A 23,278-nucleotide genomic window follows, 5' to 3' on the forward strand; every position below is an offset into this window, starting at 1 on the left:
CATCAGGGCTGGCTACCTCTGAGGAAAGGACTTCAGAGATATACACCAAATTGGGATCATTACAAACTCAAAGGAATAGAAGACGCCGCTTCCATGTAGGTAGTGTGAACCCTGAAACACACTTAACATAATCTCAAAGCGAGAACAGTCAGTTCAGCCAGATGCATGCTGGCTTGTGCGCCAGCTCTGCCTTCCCCTTCCCTCAGGTCAGAGAACACACAGAGACACTACAAGTCAGTTTCACTTACAAGGAGAACCACTATGCTTCAGAACCATTTGCTATTGAATACTGAACATGTAGACATATCTCAGTCACTTACTGAATTTATCCTGGTTAATCTACTAAACTTACATGAGAAAGAAAGACTTCTTCGGGAATGCCTCAGAAAATGCAAATCACTTCCACGGAGGTACACTCGGTCTGTGTCTGCTGGTCTGCAGACAGAAAAGTCTGCGGGGTCATGTCTGCTGGTCTGTCTAGTCCAGGCTTCTCATAGCAATCTTAAATGCTCGATGAGCCGTGTTTACACATGGGAAGAAAATGTGAATAGGAACACTGCACCCATGTAACATGCCATTTAGTCACACAGGTTAGCCAGAAGACTTTCTTAAACATGAAAAAACTCAGGGAAGACAGCACCATCCAATCAATTAAGAAACAAATCAAAGTAAAAACTGTGGGAATGGAGCCACTATGGTAAAAGGCCTAGTATAAACACTGCATAGATTGAAATATAGCATGAGAATTAAACTATAGGATATGGTTTAAAAATTGTGAATATCATAAACCCGGACAGTGTGAAAATACTACTACTATCCAAGGTAGGAGGTGGCAGGGAAGGGTTACGGCAGAAAGTATGAGGGTGCAAAAGTACACGTTTTTCAGCCAAAATCAACATGTTCTGTCCAAAAATTCAACAATTCCTCTGTTTTACTCTAGTTTCTTTTGTCTGTTGAATTAAAGTAAAATTAAAGATTTTTCTAAAACAACAAAAAAAAATCTATAGTATTCATTTCAAAAGCCTACTCGGCTTTCTGTTCTTTTTCCCTTATACATAGTAGGATATCAGAAATAATGTTTACCTTAATTCTATGGTGGTTATTTCTGGGTGACAGGATTTGGAGTGACTTTAAAAACTGTTACCGTTTTTTATTCTTGCATTTTAAATTATTTATAAATGAGCATATGACATTTCTACTTCTTCAAAAACAAGAGAATAGATTTTCTTTATAAAAAAAGATGGATGCAAATATGCCATGATGTTAATTAATGTTGATTATAGGTAGTAGGAATATAGATATTTTCCTCTTTGTACTATTTTGTATAGTTGAAGAATAAATAGGAGATAAAAACCGGACCTTTAGTATAGACTACTGTGGTAGATTTAAGATGGCCTCAAAATCTATGCCATTCCTCCCACTATTTCTCCTCTCCTAGATTGGCCACTATTTCTCCTCTCCTAGATTCTGGGCTGGCCCTATGACCCATCTTGATCAATTGAATGTGGTGGAAGTGACTTTGTGAATCTTCCTAGCGAAGGGCTTAATGGAAATACAGGTTCTGCTTTTACCCCTTTTAATTATTTCTCTTTGACATCAGCTACTAGGTGAAAAGTCTGATTAATCTGTTAAAAAGGCCATATGGCATGGGCCTGAAGCCAGCTCAGACATTCCAACCCCAGCCAAGCTTTCTGCTGAATGTAGCCTCATGAGGCACCCCAGCCAATGCCACGCATTGAGCAGATGAACCACCCAGCTGATCCCTGCCCAAATTTCTGATCCAAAGAATTATGGGCAGATAGATGTTGCTCTAAGCCATCAAGTTTTGGGGTATGCAGTGGTGATAACTCTTTTGAAAGGTGTGACTTTGAATGTAAGGAGTGAGCTAAGGCACTAAATAAGTGATAAACAAGATTTTTTTGCTATTGATTTTTAAAAGATAGGGTGTTACAGCATAAAAGATCTACTCTTGCTGGGTGTGGTGGCTTATGCCTGTAATCCCAGCACTTTGGGAGGCTGAGGTGGGCAGATCATCTGAGGTCAGGAGTTTGAGACCAGCCTGGCCAACATGGTGAAACCCCATCTCTACTAAAAACACAAAAATTAGCCAGGCGTGGTGGTGGGCACCTGTAATCTCAGCTACTTGGGAGGCTGAGGCAGGAGAATTGCTTGAACCTGGGAGGCAGAAGTTGCAGTGAGCTGAGATCGTGCCACTGCACTCCAGCCTGGGCAACAGAGCAAGACTCCATCTCAAAAAAAAAAAAAATCTACTCTTACGAATTTTGTTCATTTGTGTAACTCTTTTTACACTAAAGGAATTCTGTTTTGTAAAAGACCTTACTTCATCTGTTGTTTCTTGGACAGTGAGGATCACGGCTGCTGTTAGTCTCACCTACCACTATTCCCATAATGTTCAATGGATTTCTTCAGGCTGGTAGCTTTTCCCTTTTTACCAAACAATTTTTACTGCTTCTCTGTGCAAAAGTGCTATTATAGTTTAAATATAGATACAATAAAAAAATCATAAATTCTACCACTCAGAGACATCCATTAGTAAAATTTTGATATAATTGTAGTCTTTTTTTCTCTTGAGTTATACTTTTGTTTTGCAAAAATGAGCTCACATCTATATGTTTTGGGATGTGCATTTTCACTGAAAAATATCATGTGAACATTTTCAATATCCTTAAATATGCTCTCCAACATCATTTCCTATAGTGCACAGTTTTCAGTGTATTTGCTATAGTTAAAAATATAGAAAGGATATAGAGAATGCTGGTGTTGCAGGTACCTGTCACATAAGAGGAGCTGAATAACTATTGACTGAAAGGATGAAAGCTAGGACAAGCATCTTTTTGATTAACTAACGCTTAGTGCGATTATTAATTGCCACCTTTGGGCAAATTCTGAAAATGGGTCAAAGGCTAGGTATATCTCTCAGGCAATTTAATAATAATAGTTATTGCCAAATTATCCTTCAGAAATGTTTTATCAAGTTATATTGCACCTGACTGGTGACCCTTTAAGTGGGTTTCAGTATACCTCAAATTTTCTCTAGAATTACTTTAATGATTTATTTGCGGAAGCATTATTATAAGCTCCGACAGAATGAGTACTAGGTTCACTCTCTGTCTCCATTCTTGATCACCAGCTTGAAAGAGGTCAGTTCATCATCAACCCAGAAGTGGAGTGAAGTATGTCTCACAATTAGCATGCACGCTACTTTTACGGCACTATTGAATATATCTACAGACAAATGTATTTGGTCCCAGAAAATCAGGCCTCATAGTGGCTGTGCCTCTCTCCGAGTATCAATATCTATTCATGTACCTAAATCTATGTGTACAAAACACTTAAATATAATCAGAATGTCCAAATCAAACAACTGTTACAAAAATGTTATATCATTCATGCAGAGAGAAGAATAGAACGAGAATATCTAGGTTCATTTTGGCACTTGGTCATTTGACTCATTTTCATGGACAGGATGTAGTGTATGGTATAATAGTTAATAGTTGAGGCTCTCAAGTAAGACAGATTGTGGCTTGAAACTGCCTCTGCCAACTGTTCAGCAGGATGATCTTGGGCTAGTTATTTAACCTCATAGTCACAGTTTCCCCATTTGTAATATGGGGATGACAGAAATACCTTCCTCATGAAGATTACCATAAGGCTTAAATGAGATAATGGAACTTCAGACGGATGAAAATGGCAGAGCCTGGAACATAGTACATGATGAGTAAATATCAGCTATGATTCACAGTATTTTTTGTGATATAGCCTTAAAAAAAGAGCCAAGGCAATGAATGCTAATGAATCAATTACCTTAGCAACTTTAATGTAGGTTAGTAAAAAAGAAATGTCACTTACTTTATGTATAATCTAAGTGAGTGAATCAAAACTTAGCTATATCTTACCTATATTGTAATTTTATTTTTTTATTTTCAGGTAACGTATGGTACATATGGTTTTTATATATATTATAAAACTGTAAGAATAATTAAATTATTATTAAATAATTTAAAAATTAAGTAATTTAAAAATTAAATAATTAAAACTGTAAGAATTAGTTTAAAATGAGCAACTGTACTAATTATAATTCTTTCAAGATGTTTTTAATCATCAAGAAACAATACCAGAACTATGTTGTCAGGAGTACATTCGTATTTTCCATTTTTGCTTATATTGAGATTTGATTGTTCATTTAAAATTTGGATATTACCTACCACTTGGTATTTGGACATAAAGTGAAACAGAAATGCATTTAATATGTAAATTTTATAGAACTAAAACAATTTAAACAAAATATGCAATGCAATTTATGTGAAGCAAAACAGTCATATAGATCAACGGAAGCTTGCAGGTGGAAATATATAGGAAAAATGTCATTAAAAAAAAAAGTCCTCAATGGTAAAGTGAGGAGGCCGGATGTAACGGCCTTGAAGGTTTTGTCCATCTGTTAAGGCTTTTTATTCTATCTAGTGTTGTCTCAGCTTAAAGGGAATATATAAAAAGCAACTGACATTAACACTAACTCTTCCCAGCGTTACTCAGATTGCCTGCAATAGGCTATAGAAAAAGAAGATGCAGAGGTGAGGCAGGAAAGGGCAGCTATAAAACCCAAATTTTTCTTTTATTGTTCTTTGCTTTGTATGATTACTCCACACGCTTTAAGTATTGTTATGTCAAACTAAAGTCGCTGAAAAATAATCTTTTGCTGGGAATTCTTTAAAAATTTTTTGTTCTCTTTTAAGCCTTATTTATAAAGGTTTCCAGATGCTTATCCTCACACATTAAACCCAGTATGATGTAGACACATACAATAATATTCACTGCTATGAAGCCAAGAAAAAAACTACTTGGAGATCTAACTGCCTATCACTGAAAGAATCGGGGTCCAGGGAATTTTCTGTTGCTATTAAGGGTGTGATTCTCTGAAGTAATTTGGAAACAACCTAGTTTCTCAGCAGCAACACATCTATCCTGTACTGTGTCAAAGCACATCAAATGGTTGGCATTCCAAGCTTCGAACAGGTTATTTCTCATTATGCGAATACATAATGAAAGGATGTGGGCAAAGAACAGAATGCAAATTGGAAGCTGACTTCTGACTTTAACAGCCAGCAGTGCTGGGCTCAAACAGTCATTCTAATTTCAAGAGACAATTCCAAAGTGGTTCTCAAGAGAAAGGACAGGGTATTTTTAAAATATTTGTTCAATGTGAATGGATTGGGCTTGCCAAAAATGACTTTTTATGCTGGCATGCGATCTCTTAGAGGGAAGTCAGCCTGAGTCACTGGATACATCAAAGGTAGAGTCCAGTGAATGGAATTACTGCAGGCTGTGTGAACAAGCCAGATACCCGCATTCATCTGCCCACTGCTGGGATTTCAGCTCTCCTTTTAATTACATTAAAGCAGCTGGTACCACTGGTTACTGAAGTCTTCAGATTACCTTGATTGCTTGGTCATTATCTCTAATCAGCTGCTTCTTCTCATCTTCAAACTTTTGTCTAACATCCTGGAGCCGCCTTTCTGCAGCAAGCTGCTGCTGGCTGTTCTCTTCTTTCAGAGAGGAAATGGTTGTCTGAAGTTCTGCTATGATCTAAAATGAAAACAGCATGCTATAACTTCAAATTCTTCTGGGAGAGGCATCTATTTTATATGTATTGATGCTTAACAAAAGAATGGATTTGGCAAAACTCTATTCCACAAATTAAATATTTTCAATTAACATATCACACACTATAATGCATGAAATGCCACACAATAAAAGACTTTAATAAAAATGTGAATGGTGAACAACGGCTGAACCAAATATACTTGGAAGACGTTTCCACTCTAACATTCCACAATATTTACTCATCAGAAGAAAGAACATCTGTGATCTCAAAAATACGAAAAGTGTCAGATTTTATTTTACTGAGAAATATACTTATTAGAATGAGGAAAGCTATTCTGCTTTTCATAATACTTAGAACGGTAATAACCAAAGAAAATAATGAACAGAGTTTATTCTTCAGTCACCTAATTCTATACAGTAATTTTTGGGAATTCACTAATATTTGTGTATTGTGTTTAACACTTTAAGTTCTTATGTCATTTACTACTGTGAAACAGGTATTATTACTGCCTATCTTTTATTTTTTTTATTTTAATTTTTTTTTTTTTTTTTTTTTTTTGAGATGGAATTTCGTTCTTGTTGCCCAGGCTGGAGTGCAATGGCGTGATCTCGGCTCACTGCAACCTCCGCTTCCTGGGTTCAAGTGATTCTCCTGCTTCAGCCTCCCGAGTAGCTGGGATTACAGGTGCCCGTCACCACACCCAGCTAATTTTTTGTATTTTTAGTAGAGATGGGGTGTCATCATGTTGGCCAGGCTGGTCTCGAACTCCTGACCTCAGGTGATCCACCCACCTCGGCATCCCAAAGTGTTGGGATTACAGGCGTGAGCCACTGTGCCCGGCCTGCCTATCTTTTATAAATGAGGACACAGAGGCACAGAGAGAGGACAAATATCTTACGTTGTTGAAAATGACATCCAACTAAAGAGACAGGCAGGATTTGAACCATGCAGTCAGACCAATCACTGCACTAATTGGGTCCTTTAACCTGCCGACTTTATGAGTTTTTTAGTTTTTTTGTTTTTTGTTTGTTTATTTTTTTATTTATTTTTTTTTTGAGATGGAGTCTTGCGCTGTTACCCAGGCTGGAGTGCAGTGGCACAATCTCGGCTCAACGTAACCTCCGCCTCCCGGGTTCAAGCGATTCTCCTGCCTCAGCCTCCCGAGTAGCTGGAACTACAGGCCACCACGCCTGGCTAATTTTTGTATTTTTAGTAGAGACGAGTTTCACCATATTGGCCAGACTGGTCTCGAACTCCTGACCTTGTGATCCGCCCGCCTCGGCCTCCCAAAGTGCTGGGATTACAGGCGTGAGCCACCATGCTTGGCCACTCCGTTATGTTTCTTTAAAACAAGGTTTTGGTATTGCAGGGAAGTTTTTACTTCCAAATAGGTTGTCTTCTTCCTAACTCATGGATAGTTATTTTGGTTTACATGGTGCCATTTTCTTTCACTCCTGTAGTATTCCCTGCATTTAAGAATCTGTTCTCTCCAGACAGCATTCTTCTAACTTCTCAAATTAACCATCTGATGAGAAACTTTTATATTTAATTGGCCTTCTGAGAGCACTGTCCTTCCTTTGGTTTGGATGTATCCATTTCCTTGCAAATTCAAGTGATGACTTTTTAAAAGCAGGAAATAGTTGTTTCTTCTAATAAAAGAAACAACATTAGACCCGCGTTAGAATATAATTCTTTGGTCCTAAGCAGAGGGGAGGGCAGTTGGTGAGAGACTCTGGACAAGTTATCTTTCTTGAAGCTCAGTTTTTCCAACTATTATTTGGTGACAAAACAAGATTACAGCATTATAAGGCAATAAATAGAAACTGTCTGGAGTCCCCCAGAAGCCAAATGCTATAGAAATACGAGTTGTTACTACTGACATAAATAATAGCATCTTGACAATAAAATATGGAATATTTATGCTTTGAGAAGTGAGCAAATTCACTATACCAAAGTTTGACACTTGGAATTTGTCAATAATCAAATATTTAGCCAATTGTGAAATGAAAAAATATATAATAACAACATGTCAATATTATTACATGCAAACTTGAGCCTTCTGCTATGAGTGGAGGCATTCATTTACTGAGAATGAAGATGTTTTCACCCATTTTCTGAATTTTGATCAAATATTGTTTCCATTCTGGCATCAATTCAATTAATTCTCATAGCACTTCTGTGAAACAGGAAAGGTTAAATTCTCATAGTAAATGTCAAAAATTGATGCACAGAACAATCAACTCACAGTTACAGAGCCAGAGGAGCCAGGGATAAAAAAGAGTCAGATTTCCTTGGCCTAATATGAAATTTAAGATTGATCTTTTATGAGAACATGGGGCCAAATAGTAAAAAACAACTTACTATTTCAATGTTTTAAGCTGAGTAAACTATAACTTTGTAGAAGTGGGTTTAATTCTGGAGAGAGAAGGAGGGCAAGACAGAGAATGAGAGAGAGAGGGTGTATGTGTGTGTGTTTAGTTCTGCGCAGTTTAACACATGTATAGATTCATATATCCACAACTGCAGTCATGTGATATATTTTTAAAGTACAAAGTAATTTTTTCTTTAAAAAATACTAAGATTGAGACTAGCTTGTAACTCACCAAAGAATAAAGATAAAAATATCCTGGGATACTTCAAACAGTCAAAGGCCATGGAACAGGGACATTTCTCATTTTCAGAACATTTAGGACAAAATAATTCAGGTTTTGAGGCGGGCGGATCACCTGAGGCCAGGAGTTCGAGACCAGCCTGGCCAACATGGCGAAACCCCGTCTCTACTAAAAATACAAACAATTAGCCAGGTGTGGTGACACATGCCTGTAATCCCAGCTACTAGGGAGGCTGAAGTTGGAGAATCACTTGAACCCGGGAGGCGGAGGCTGCAGTGAGCTAAGATTGCGCCATTTCACTCCAGCCTGGGCAACAAGGGTAAAACTCTATCTCAAAAAAAAAAAAAAAAAAAAAAAGAAAAGAAAAAAATGCAGGTTTTGGAAAGGACTACAAGTGAAGTCCAGGATGTTCTAAGAAGGACGTGCTTGCTTTTGTGTGGAAAATAAAACCTTACATTCTTTGGGGGAATAAGGAGAGATTCCTCAGGGGGAAATAATGAGATTATTTTTGGAAAGCTATTTTTAAAACTTAGGAAGGCGATATAAGGGGGAGAATGTTAAAACACTTCAGGTGAAACACTTAGCTAGATAAATAGATAAATTATTTAGTTGAATAGACTCACAGGTGATATGGATATGGAACAGTAACTAAAATAAGGATAATTTAAAAAACAAGATTTAATACTTTAAGATTGAGAAATAATCATAATAATCAGATTAACATGCTTCAGGTAAGGAACAAAACTCTACTGGTTGTAGACCTAGAGTATAAGAAAATGGACTACTTTCTCCTTAGCTCAGTGTATGTAATAACTGGCCAGTTTAAGTGGTAGAACTATAATCATGGTAAGTAATAAAAAACCATCACCTGGCAAATTGTATTCAGCTAACCTACCCTTCTCGTAGAATAATAATGTTAAAAGTTTCTAAGAAAAATGAAAACTAATATATACAATCATAATCAAAACCCTCCAGTTTTGATTGAATCATAATTAAAAACCATAGAACAAAATGCTAGCACTCAACTAAATGTTTATACTGTATTAGTTTCAATGAAAGAAGTGGATTAGAGAATTTTCATATGGATATTAAAAATTAGTATTTTCAGAAACAAAAGGAGAGCTATTTTGAGCTGATGGTGTAAGCATCTGAACTCATGAAAGTCATCATAGTTAATAATAATTGTTAAGCAATTAACGCTTTGCAAAAATGTTAGCTGTCTTAAAAAAAAACAAACAGGATCCTAAATAGGGGTTAGGATTTCATCTTCAACTCATTCTATTGCTTTTCAGATTGTAGTACAGTTTGAGAGTTTTATAAAACTCTTCTTTAAAATATAATACAATAGAGAAGACAAGCCACTTAGGAAGCCATGCTTAGGAACGTTAGGTGAACACTGACGCTCCTCACAAAATAAGTGGATGCCTTGTGCATTCTGGGTTGGCCCCCAGGAGGCTGGCATAGAGATGGGCACAGGGGTCATGTGGAATATTCCCAGGTACTAATATGCATCAGGTATTGGGTAGTGTGGGGCAGTGGTAGGAGACACTCGTCCCTTGGCAGCAGGCAAGCTCAACTGGCATTCCAACTTCAGTCCTGCCCATGTTTCTAACTATGGACATTCTGGCAAAATGGCAGTATCTTTCCTTGAAAAATGGCCACTAGATAGATGACTAGGCTGAGTGGGGAAAACTATATTAATATTGAAGAGGCAAGGTTAATACATAATCACTTATTATTTCAATGTTTTAAGCGGAGTAAATTCTAGCACTCACCACCACTGCAGTGTATGCATCGTCTCCATTCTCTTCTTAAGTTAAAAAAAATGTGATTCTGATGGAAATGATATTTGGGGGCGTGCCCAGAGATGATGCAAACACTGCAGTGGTGGCGAGGGTGACTGCTGCAGATCTCAGAACGGGGCACAGGTCTCAGGTGTGCCAAAGGTTCAGTGTACATGGTCTATTAGGTCCTACAGGCTTGATAAAATCGTGAAAAGTAAGCAGCTTCCTCTAAAGGAGGAAAATCTTTAAAATATTTTTCAAATTTAATCTTATGCTCTCTGAGGTACCAACACACTCATTACTAATGCATTCATTTTCTTTTTTTCAGAGAGGGATTTTTAAAAACCCAACAGAGTTAAGCAATTTGCTTTTAGTGTTCTCATCAGCCTAATGAGATGTGAGTTAGAGATTCCAACAAACTACCACTTAAATATGGAGAGATCCAATCCACAGTCTTGTTTTATAATGCTCATTTTTAAATAATCTGACATGCTTCTCTGAACTGACTGGCATTGTAGACTAATGCTTCTCAAATGCCAGTTCACAGATATAAATATTTAGAAGTTGGCAAACAAAATATTATCAATGTAAGGTTATCATCCTAACTTTTATGAGAAGGATGGATTATCTTTTATTACATTACACCCTTTCTAAGATTTTTTTGGTGTTGCGCTGTCCCTTGATTAATGAAATGATGGTAATAGTATATGATAGTTGTTACTAGTTGCTTTTTCCTTCTCCACCTTCAAGTCTTTTCTTGGGAAAACAGTTAGCAACCCTGTGCCTCTCTAAGCTTTTCAGGGAGATTTTACCAACTTGTGAACACCCAAAAACATGGTGTCTGAAGCAATAATTTGTTCCACCTTCCAAACCTTTTTTCATTCTCCCCCCCTCCTTTCCTCTTTCTCTATGGCAATTTTAGTGCTGATACTATAATAATTCACATTCGTTAAGTGCTTTAGTGTGTACTAGGTACTATACTGAACACATTTTTGGCATTGTTTTACTTAATAGCTAAAACCATCCTATGAGGTTAGTACTGCTCCTCCATTTGACAAATGAGGAAATTGAATTCCAAAGAGGGCAGGTAACTGGCTCAACATCACGGAAGTGGAAGGGCTGGTATTCAAATCCAGGGGTGCTGGACTCCAGAGCTCAGGCTTTCTTCTGCATTAACTTACATTTAATTTGTTTTAACATCAACTAATCAGGCTTCTTCATACATTCCTTTAGATAAATACTCCTGTTTACACTCTCATTATTTAGGTATTTTTATTAGCTATCTTATATCTCACTCTCGGTCTGCTTCCCCCATTTAACATAAAGCGAAATAAGCAGGATGTTAGGATATGCCAACTGGGGATTTTTAATGTTTTAATTTAAACTTTAGCTTTTGGCCTAAATAGATTTCTTTTGATTGCAAGAATCTTTTTCAGTGGATTAAAGGGATATTTCTCCATGTTCCTTCCTCAAGGAAGGGCTGGAATAATGGCAATCAAGACATAATCATCATTTCTTTTATAAACACATATGACTCTTCATTTGGACAAAGACTTTTTGCTTTTCTAATGGGATGTGAATTAGTAGAACTGAAATTTTAGGCCAGGCGTGGTGGCTCATGCCTGTAATCCCAGCATTTCGGGAGGCTGAGGAGGGAGGATCACCTGAGGTCAGGAGTTCGAGACCAGCCTGACCAATATGGTGAAACCCTGTCTCTACTAAAAATACAAAAAATTAGCTGGGCCTGGTGGCGGGTGCCTGTAGTCCCAGCTACTCGGGAGGCTGAGGCAGGAGAATGGTGTGAACTCGGGAGACGGAGCTTGCAGTGAGCTGAGATTGCACCACTGCACTCCAGCCTGGGCAACAGAGTGAGACTCCGCCTCAAAAAAAAAAAAAAAAAAATTAAAAAAGGAAGGGATTGGGCCAGGCTGGTAGTGCTAAGGTTAAGAACTTCCACTTTGAAGTCAGATCCAGACTCGGTCCTGGCTGAGTCACTTGCCAACTTGTGTGATCTTATCTCTCTGAATCTCAGTTTTCACAAATGGAAAAATGGCACCAATAATAGTTCCTAATTCCAGAGTTATTGTGAAAGACTGAATGAGTCAACATGGTTAGTGCCCCATGAACATTAGATATTATTATCTTTTTTTGTTGTTGTTACTACTATTATGTGGCATTATGTGCTAGTATGGTAAATTCTAGTTTACTACCAAATACCACTGTATATATATATATAAAAATATGAAGACAAGCTGATTTTAATAATCGTTAGATATGCTCACAAAACCAAATGGCTTAACTTACCTACCTGCAAAGTAAAGATAAGTAGTATTTATTTGTTCTAGAATCACTTATACAAGTAAGGAATACTTGGAGTTCCTTAAATGATACTACTGGATATCACTGTAACAACTTATGCTGAAAAAGTACTCTGAGCATCATATTTCAAGTAGAGAGAGGCATTCAATTATTGGCCGTTCTTATACTAAAACTACAACAGTAAGTACAAATAGCAAGTTATGGATGTAGGGACTTTAGAATTCTCTTTTTCCCAAAAAGAGTCAACAGTTGAGCTGCAGACTTAACCTAGAATTATTTGTCATTTTGAATTTTGTTTGAAGAAGCCTTTGGTAGAGCAAAATGAAGTATTACAGAAAAAGCACAGATAGTACCAAACTGCTTACATCACAAATGTAGGTGTATATCTCCTGTCCTTGTGAAGTATGTTTCAGCCTGGGCTTGTTCAAGTGTACAGGCTGGTTTTACAACATCTGAGAGTGTGTGCGTGTGTGTGCGTGTGTGTTGTTTCAAATGGTTAAATATGCCTAATTTTTCTTGATTTTTAATGACTGAAACATTAAAACCATATTGTTTATTTGTATACCCATAAAAATATGATACCATTCCACAAAAAAAAAAACTGAAAAGAATGAAGCTTAACTTGAAAGTGCCAAGGCTTTTATGTAGAGGTTTCATTTTTGTTTTGGTTTTACCCTGTTTTGTGTCTTTTAATGTTGCTTACCTGTGAAGATTTGGCAAGCTTCTGAGTGTATTCCTTCTCAATCTGCTTCAGCCTGCTGTTGGCCTGAAAAACACACGTACATGAACACATACACAGTGACCTGTGAGCTTGGTATCTCTTCCACATGCCTATCACCAGGCAGCTGGGATGCTTGCCAGCTGCACCGCCCTTCTGGGGCAGCCAGAAAACCACAGGGCTTGTCTTTGATGTTACGCCAACTATTCATCACTTAAAAAGCAAAAAAAAAAAAAAAAAAAAAAAAAGATCTCTTCTGCCAATTATTAGACAAACATAAGACTTCTGTGGATAAAAAGAGAAAGAGAGACAGAAATAGACACAGCAAAAGTATGAAGGCTCAGAAGGTAAAGTAAGGGAAAGAGAGAAGAAACAAGAGGGGCAAGGAAAAGGGAGAGGGAAGTGGAGGAAGAGGAAAGGAAGGTAAATTTAATACTTTTTCACTTTAATTAAAAAAATGAAAGAAATAGATGCTTCTGGACAAAGGAGATATGGGATTTTGAGAATCACTGAGCAGAGGTGAGCCCCTACTCTGCCAAATACATAAGAGCTAATTTTTACAGTGACAAATGTATCTAAATCAAACAAGTTTTAAGTTTTATGTCCTGGAAATAGGGTGGCCTTTCCAGAATCAGTCCACATTGCTTAGAACTTGGTTATCCCCTCTGCCACTCAAGTTCCAATTCTTTTTATGTGATCTGTTTTCTGCTCTCTGGAAACTTTTGGGATCTTTATTTCATCGTCAAGGTTTAAAAACTTCACAGTGACGTGCCCTAGACTGGGTCTTTTCCCCATCAATCATGCGGGCACTAAAGAGGCTCTTTCACTCTGAACTTGTGTCCTTTACTACTGGGAAAGGTTGGTCATCACTCTCATGATTTCTCTCATCTCTCTGTCTGTATGTCTGTTTCTCTTCCTGAGTATGTCTCTCCCTGCAACTCTGATTTTGTACCTCTTAGATTTAGTATCTCTTTTTCTTGTTTCTATGTTCCATTTCTTTGTTGTTTTGATTATTCTTAGAATTTCCTCAACTTTTACCTAAAACTTTATATTCTGCCATCATATTCATAATTTCCAACAGTTCCTTTTTGTTCTTTGAACAGCATTATCATTATCATCCCTCTTTTTACAGATGAGAAAACTAAGGCACAGAGAGGGTAAGTAACTTGTCCAGCATCACACAGCTAAGAAGTGATGAAGCCAGGACACAAATTCACACTTTGGCTGCAGAGCACAGGTGCTCCACCAGTGAGAGCACTGCGTCATGCCTTGCAATACAGTCCTTCTGTCTATCTATCTATCTATCTATCTATCTATCTATCTATCTATCATCTATCTACTTTTCCTTTCATCCATCCATCCATCCATCCATCATCTATCTGTCTATATGTCTATAACTATCTATCTATCTACACATATATTTTAATTTTTTTTCTGCTCAGTGGAGTGTGTGTGTGTTTGTGTTTCTGAGTTCCCTTTGTTTATTTACTTTCACCTGTCTGTTTTGGTCTTTGTCTTTCACTTTAGATACTTCCCTCAAATATCTGGTGATCTTTGATGTCCTCTCTTATTCAAAGTGAGGTCTCCAAAGCTGGATAGAAGAATCTTGCCTGTGTGTATGGGTTTGTGGATGGGTGGGCATCACCACAGGGTGTGTTACAAAGGGGCCTGCACTCTCCCATGCCAGCATCTGACCGGATTTCCCTCTTGGATCAGTTTGCCCAGAGCTGTATCCTCCAGTTTCCTGCCAGGCAGCACAAATCTGATGGCCAGTATTTTCAGAAAGGCATCCAGGTGTTCAGGAGAGTGACTCTCGTGCAAGGCTAGCCTCACATTTCTCCTCATTCAAGAGGTAGAATGAGGCCCTTTCTCATCCTACCTCTCCAGAGAACAAACCAGGGACAGGGATGGGGGCAGTCTTGGGATAAAATCTGGGCCATCTGTTCCAAATGCAGACTTTCAACTCATCTTCCAGTTCTTCACTTCACCCCATACCCAGTCTCTCCAATGCCTGAACCTTCCCGAAGTTCTACCATGGGAAAGATCTTGCTGCTTCTAATTGGTATGCTTCAGGTCTCCCTTTCCCCAGAAATTGTTCAGTTTTTAGATTCTTAGTTCTGCTAAGTTAATTTCAGGCCCAGCCTTTTTCGAGTTCTCAATGCTATTGATTTCTTATGTGTATGGTTGTCTCTTATTTGCTTTGAAAAAAATTATAGTATAAAAATCTTGATGCGTGAGTCTCATCTGCAGAGGTTCTGATTCAATTTATCTGGGCTACAGGCTGGACACTAGGATTTTTAAAAATCTCTGCTGCTATTTCAAAAGTTCAGCCAAGGTTAAAAACCACTGGTTCATGCCTTTTTCAATTTCCTTACTTTCATTTTGATGGGACTTCCTCAGGGAGTGGAGATAAAAACAGGTGAGTTCTGTCCACTACCTTTAGTTGGAAGCAAATGATTTGTTTATTTTCATATCACAAATAGGGTGAGGAAGCAATCCCGTGCTCACAGCCCACTCCAGGCTCACCTCTATGGCAGTACTAAGGCTGAAGTGGTCATTGTTGGTTAACCTGTCTTTTTCCCACTAGATAATGAGATCCTAGAAGGCAGCTCCTAGCCCCTAACATAGTGTTTGGGGCATAATTGTCCATCTAATGAATGACTGGATGCCGTACAAGCCCTTTTCCTCTTCTATCGCCTCAGTCCATACCTTTGAAGTTCTCTTTTCATAATCATTTTTTTATGGACTTAAGTTCAAAACCAATTCTTTAGAGTTCATTCCATAAATCTCTTTGTATCTATAATCCCATCGAGTACACAGGGTAGTTTTGTTTCTTCCAGAATAGAGAGGGCATGTGACTATTGCTGTTTTTCTAGCAAGTCATCAGACTTGACTCCAGCTCTATTATGATTAAAGCCACTCTCCACCAGAATTAGGGCTACTCTGAACCTCTTGAGGTTTATTTGTCTTGGCTCACATTCTGTCACTATTTTTTTTTTGTCACAAAATGCTTAATAAAGTATTTGTTGCTTTTAAAATAAACAGTTTATAGAACTCATACCATGTCCCAGGCACTGTTCTAAGTGCTTTAAAAATATTCACCCACTAGCAAATCTAAAAATTAATTCTAGTGTCATAAAGATGAGGTTACTTTTCCCTAAAAATGCTAGAGTCACGGATAATAGTTAGTGCAGGAAAGCCTGTGTCTTGGTGCGAGCTACTCTTCACGAGTTTATGGCCAGCCCCCAAATCTCACAAACCCAGTGAAGCTCCTTTATAACTAAATATCCAATTCATTCATCCACTCTAGGCAGCTGGACAACAGCAATGAACAAAACAGCCAAGAATCCCTCTCCATTTTTATGAAACATCTAGAGAGTAAACAAAGTAACTTTGAAAAGTTACATGGTGCAAGGCCTGTGGAGAAGTATCAATCAAGAAAGAGAGAGGAAGTGATAAAAGTTAGGGGGTACTCTATAATTTTGAAAATACTGAAGTAACAGATGGCCTCCCTGAGAGGGTGATGTATGAAGAAAAACCTGTAGGAGATGAGGGTAACCTCTAGGGAAACAGCATTCCAGGCAGAAGGAAGAACCTGTGCAAAGGCCCTGAGGCAGAGGCATGCACAGCATGTTCAAGACACAGTATGGAGGCCAAGAGCAGTGGCTCACACCTGTAATCCAGCACTTTGGGAGGCTGAGGCTGGCAGATCACTTTAGGCCAGGAGTTTGAGACCAGCCTGGCCAAAATGGTGAAACCTTGTCCCTACAAAAAATACAAAAATTAGCCAGGTGTGGTGGTGCATGCCTGTAATCCCAGCTACTTGGGAGGGTGAAGCAAGAGAATCATTTGAACCGGGAGGCGGAGGTTGCAGTGAGCTGAGATCGTGCCACTGCATTGCAGCCTGGACAACACAAGCTTCTGTCACACACACACAAAAATAAATAAATAAAAAATAAAATAAAATAAATACAGTGTAGAGGCCAGTGTGGTTGGATCAGTGCAACCAGTGGAGCAGTGGCTCCCTCAGACAACACAGGGCTGTGAGAGAACCAGGTCCTGCACGGTGTTGAATGTGATTGTAAGGAATTTGGCTTTTAAGATCAGTGAAACAGTGAGTCACTGAAGGGGTTTGTGTTAGTCCATTCCTGCACTGCTACAAACCAAACACCACATGTTCTTACTTGTAAGTGGGAGCTGAATGGTGAGAACACATGGACACATGGGGGCGGGACCCACTGGAGCCTGTCGAGGGTTGCGGGGAGGGAGAGCATCAGGAAGAATAGCTAATGCATGCTGGGCTTAATACCTAGGTATGGGTTGGTCTGTGCAGCAAACCACCATGGCACATGTTTACTATGTAACAAAACTGCACGTCCCATACATGTACCCCAGAACTTAAAATAAAAGTTGAAAAAGAAAAAAAAATAAAAATAAAAATAATAAAAAGAGAAATACCCGAGTCTGGGTAATTTATAAACAAAAGAGGCTTAATTTGCTCATGGTTCTGCAGGCTGTACAGGAAGCATGGCTGGGGTGGCCCCAGGTAACCTGCAATCGCAGTGGAAGTTGAAGGGGAAACAGGCATATCTTCACATGCCCAGGGCAGGAGAAAGAGAGGTGGGGAGGTAATACACACTTTCAAACAGCCAGATCGCATGACAACTCACTCACTGTCATAAGAACAGCACCAGGGGGGAAATCTGCCCCCATGATCCAGCCACCTCCCACCAGGCCCCATGTCCAACACTGGGGGGTTACAATTTGACTTGAGATTTGGGCAGGGACACACACCCAAACCAGTTCAGGGTTTCAGTATAGGAGAAATATATGATTTGACATAGGTATTAATAAGGCCACTCCAGCTTTTGTTTGGGGCAAGAATGAAGCAAGTAAGACAGTTAGGAGGGTACTGCAAATAATCTAGGATGGCAATAGAGGAGGTGGTGAGAAGGGGTCAGATCAGAGAAAAATTAGAAAGTAGAACCAACTGGACATACTGTATAATGGAAAGAGATGAGTCAAGGATGACTTCAAGATTTTTGTCCTAAGCAACTAGACAAATGAGGTTGTCATTACCTAACATGGGAAAAGCTATAGGTGAAATAGGTTTTTGCAGAGAAGATCAACAGATCAGTTTGTACTTATTAAACTTGGAGATGCCTATTAAATGTGTAGTATTGAAGTATCTGGGTATTCAAGTCTTGAGTTTATGGTTTAAGGTCTAGGTTAAAACTATGAATTCAGAAGTCATCAGTTTATACAGGGTGTGTGAAACCATGCTACTGGATGAGATCCCAAGATATCTAGTGTATATACTGGATGAGATCCCAAGTATACACAAGAAAGAAGAGGTCTAAGTATATTCAGCTCTGGGCCTGCAAATGTTAGGAGGCTGGGACATGAGGAGGAAAGAGACAGAAGTAATAGCCAGAGAGTCAAGAAATCAGGATAGGCTGGTGGCTCACGCCTGTAATTCCAGCACTTTGGGAGGCCGAGGCAGGTGGATCACCTGAGGTCAGGAGTTTGAGACCAGCCTGACCAACATGGTGAAACCCCATCTCTACTAAAAATACAAAAAAATCAGCTGGGCATGGTGGCGGGAGCCTGTAATCCCAGCGACTTGGGAGGCTGAGGCAGAAGAATCACTGGAACCTGGGAAGTGGAGGTTGCAGCGAGCTGAGATCATGCCATTGCACTCCAGCCTGTGTGACGCAGCAAGACTCCATCTCAAAAAAAAAAAAAAAAAAAAAAGAACAAAAGAAATCAGGATAATAAGGAATCCTGAGCCAACTGAAGAAAAGTGTTTCAAGGACTACTCGGCTGTGTCAAATGCTACAGAGAAGCCATAGAAAGTGAGGCCTGAGAATTGTTCACAGTAGTTTGGCAACATGGAGGTCACTGGTGATAAGGATAAAAGAAATTTTATTGTAGTGGGAGACATGAAATCCAGATTAAAGGAAATTCAGAGAGGAGAGGCACTGGAATTTGTTCAGAATTTTATTATAAAAGGAAGGTGAGAAATGAGATGGAAGCTGCCCGAGAAGTGGGTGAATAGAGAGGTGAATTGTTTTGTTTTTTGGTAAGTTGAGGAAATTAATGGCATGTTTGTAGGCCGATAGGAAAGATCTAGCAGTAGAGAGGGAGGAAAAAAACCAGATGATGCCAGAGCTTTCCTAGAGACATGTCCTTGAGTTAAGGGGAGGGATATGTCATGGAGTGAACTGTGTCCTTCCCAAATTCCTATGTTATGTTGCAACCCTAAACCCCAATATGACTGTATTTGGAGAGAGGGCCTTTGGTGAGGTAAATAAGGCAAAATGAGGTCATAAGGGTGGGGCCCTACTCCAAGAGGATAGGTGTCATTATAAGAAGAGGAAGAGACACCCATCTCTCTCTGCCTGTCTCTCTGTACACACACACAGGAAAGGAAACAGCAAGAATGCAGCGAGAGGCCTCAGGAAAGCAATCCTGATACCACCTTGATCTTGGGCTTCTAGCTTCCAGAGCTGTGAGAGAATGAATTTCCATGGTTTAAGCCAACCACTCTGTGGTGTTATGTTATGGCAGCCCAAGCCAACTACTACAGGGTGGGACCTCGAGCACGAGGGGAGGAGATGGCTTTTGCTGGAAGTGTAGGCAAATGATCCCCCAGGAACAGCGATGGGAGCTTCTGATTGCTCTCATTGTCTCTACAAAGTAGGAAGAAAGATTCATCAGCTGAGCATGAGGATGGTAGAAAACATCTTTGGGAAATTTCAGAAGTGAAGGAAGGCATAAAACAGTCATCTAAAAAAAGCAGGAAAGGGAAAAGACAGAGAAATCCAGTATGAGTCCCAGGATTCCAGGAAGCATCAGGACCCACTTCAAATTGCCAATGCTGAATTTAAAATGAGGCCAGTCTGTAACACAGAAACACTTCTGGAATTTGCTAACAGCTAAACAGAGTAGAATCAATACTTTGGAGAATAAGAGTAACCAAAGGAATAAAATTAACTGATCAACTTTTGTGGTTTTTACTATTAATATTTTCTTCAGCGTAAATCATAGCTGCCTGAATTCCTGAACCCCTCTTATATAAATCTAAAAAGCTCTGGTTTATCATGGTTGAAAATTCATGGCTAACTTATCAGGCAAACTGTCCCTAAAGCATTTTTTGAATAGCTTTAGTATCAAGATGGTACTGAGTGTACATTTCATTTCCCTGCTTAAAGGAAGGCTTAGTTATTTTAAACCAAGTCTTATTTTTATAGCTATCATTTGTATATAGAAACACAATTTTTAAACAACTACTAGCAGCATAACTTGAACAAATATATAACAGAAGAGGAGGGAACCACAATTTGGGAACGACATAGTGAGACAGGGTCTCACTATGTTGCTCAGGCTGGACTCAAACTCCTAGGCTCAAAGGATCCCTCAGCATCCCAAGTAGCTGGGATTACAGGTACATGACACCGCCCTTGGCTCTGCTCTATTTTTATTATTTCCTTTCTTCTGCTACTTCTGCAAAGTAGTAGTAGAAATAGTAGTAGTAGTAGTAGTTGTTGTGTTTTCATCTTTGGTTCTTTCTGACTGTTGCCATTTCTGATTGGTTGTGCCCGTCCTCCTCCAGACAGTATTCAGTTCTCATCTGTTTTTCTAGGGCTGCTTCCTCAGATCATTCTCCTTATTAAAGAGCCCAATGTATTGGTTCACTTTTAATTCCTAACAAAAGCTTGGGTTTAAAACTCAATTAGAAAGGGGGAAAAATATGACCAATTTACAAAAGTGTCCATGGTTGTAATTATCTTAATGTGCTACCCTTTTCTTTGCATTATGCCTCAATTTTTAAAAAGTCCTTCATTCCTTTATTTTCCATTTCCTACCATTAATGGTGAAGGTTCAGGCATTCATGATTTCCAGGAAAGTGATTTGGAGAGAAGAAAATTAGGAGACTTGTCTAAAATATTTATATTTAAGGCAAGCCCAGATCTTACTATGATATCTTTAAAATATAATAGCTATGTCTTTAAAATCTTCAAATATCTTTAAAATATAATAGCGTAAGTTTCTGAATAAAATAGTTGTTTTAGGATGAAAGAAAGCAAGAATGCTTCCCAGATTCTTGAAACATGGCATAAAGCTCAGATAATTATGCAGTACTTTCTATTCAAAAGCTTTGTAGGCATCTATTTGAACCTTCTTGGAACACTATTGTCAGAGGCGTATGAACAAGAGCAACTCCATCTTGAATAGGGGCTGGGTAAAATGAGGCGGAGACCTACTGAGCTACATTCCCAGGAGGTTAAGGCAGTCTAAGTCACAGAATGAGAGAGGAGGTAGGCACAAGATACAGGTCATAAAGACCTTGCTGATAAAACAGGCTGCAGTAAAGAAGCCAGCCAAAACCCACCAAAACCAAGATGGTGACGAGAGTGACCTCTGGTCATCCTCACTGCTGCACTCCCACCGGCACCCTGACAGTTTACAAATGCCAAGGCAATGCCAGGAAGTTACCCTATATGGTCTAAAAGGGGAGGTATGAATAATCCACCCCTTGTTTAGCATATAATCAAGAAATAACCATAAAAGTGGGCAACCAGCAACCCTAGGGGCTGCTCTGTCTATGGAGTAACCATTCTTCTCTTCTTCTTCTATTTTCTTGATAAATTTGCTTTTACTTTGCGGACTCAACCCTGAATTCTTTCTTGCGTGAGATCCAAGAACCCTCTCTTGGGGTCTGGATGGAGTCCCCTTTCATGTAACACTATGAATCCAGTTATGGCCAGCCTGGTAAAACGGCACCATCCTACCAGCAAAAATATTTAGAAAATTTATAACAAATATCTATATTTAATTTAAAATATTTACAAAACATTCAAACTTGAAAATATCTGTATTTTACTTCAAAATAAATGTGCAAATTTGTAAAACAATAAAATTCATGACTGCTGCCCTGGCTGTGATGAAGTAACTGAGACTACATTTTATCTGCCACAGTAAACAACAAGAAAACTGGACAAAACAAAGGAGAAACTGTTTTAGGATATCAGGCAACAGGAAGCAGAGGATTGTGACCCAAAGAGAAGGGAAACAAATGAGGTAAGCGCTCATTTAGTTGTTCTTTGATTTATTTAATTCTTCTCTGATTCTTTCATCAGAATTCTGTAGATTTCATCATATAAATCTCATACATACAGATGGTTCTTGATTTGCAATGGCATTTCACCCCGATAAATCCGTCGTAAGTACAAAATATCTTAAGTAGAAGATGCATTTAATACCTCGATAAACCCATTGTAAAGTCAAAAAATCATTAAGTTGAACCTTTGTAAGTCAGGGACAGTTATTATAGACGTATACCTAAGTATTTAATTTTGGGGGTACTAATGTAAATACTATTGTGTTTTTAGTTTAAAATTCCACTTATTCATTGCTGGTTTAAATGAAAGTAGTTGATTTTTATATATTAACTTTGCATCCTGTAAACTTGCTATAATCACTTATCAGTTCCAAGAGTTTGTCAATTCTTTTGGATTCTCTACATAGACAATCATATCGTCTGCAAACAAAGAGAGTTCTATTTCTTCCTTTCCAATCTGTATACCTCTTATTTCCTTTTCTTGTGTATTGCATTAACTAAGATTTCTTTGATGTTGAAAAGGAGTGGTGAGAGGGGAATCACAATCAATGCCCTGTTTCTGATCTTAGAGAGAAAGCTTCTAGTTTCTCACCATGAAGTTCAATGTTAGCTGTAGGTTTTTTGTAGATGTCCTTTATCAGGTTGAGGAAGTTCACCTCTATTCCTAGTTTGCTGAGATTTTTTTTCATGAATGGCTGCTGAATTTTATCAAATGATTTTTCTGCATCTATTAATATGATCATGTGATCACACAGATGTGATTGATTACATTCACTGATTTTCAAATGTTGAGACAGCCCTGCATACCTGGGATACATTCCACTTGGCTCTGGTGTATAATTCTTTTTGTACATTGTTAGATTCAATTTGCTAATATTTTGTTAAAGATTTTTTCATTTATGTCAATGGAATATAATGGTCTATAGATTTTTTTTCTTATAATGTTTCTGTCTGGTTTTGGTATCAGGGTAATACTGACCTCACAGGATGAGTTAGGAATTATTTCCTCTGCTTTTATCTTTTGAAAGAGATTGTAGAGGATTGGTATAATTTCTTCCTTAAACGTTTGGCAGAATTCACCATTGAATCCATGTAGGC

The 23,278-nt window shown here is 38.5% G+C and overlaps 1 protein-coding gene across 50 annotated transcripts in view; it reads right to left on the reverse strand.

The window, feature by feature from the left end:
* Positions 1–23,278, reverse strand: part of CEP112 (centrosomal protein 112) — a 599,014-nt gene that overhangs the window by 112,015 nt on the left and 463,721 nt on the right. For 45 of the 50 annotated variants that reach the window (XR_010138342.1, XM_024234943.3, XM_054537262.2 and 42 more), the window contains 2 exons: positions 13,042–13,104; positions 5,455–5,604 (listed from right to left, as the gene is read on the reverse strand). The exons of the other annotated variants lie outside the window; for them this stretch is intronic. Coding sequence is in view for 44 of the 45 variants with exons in the window: in XM_024234943.3 (XP_024090711.1) it covers positions 5,455–5,604; positions 13,042–13,104 (213 nt within the window). In the remaining variant the exon portion in view is untranslated. The remainder of the gene's footprint in view (positions 1–5,454; positions 5,605–13,041; positions 13,105–23,278) is intronic. 50 annotated transcript variants of the gene reach the window in all.

Source organism: Pongo abelii, chromosome 19 (genome assembly GCF_028885655.2).
Source record: "Pongo abelii isolate AG06213 chromosome 19, NHGRI_mPonAbe1-v2.0_pri, whole genome shotgun sequence".
Taxonomy (NCBI): Eukaryota; Metazoa; Chordata; class Mammalia; order Primates; family Hominidae; genus Pongo; species Pongo abelii.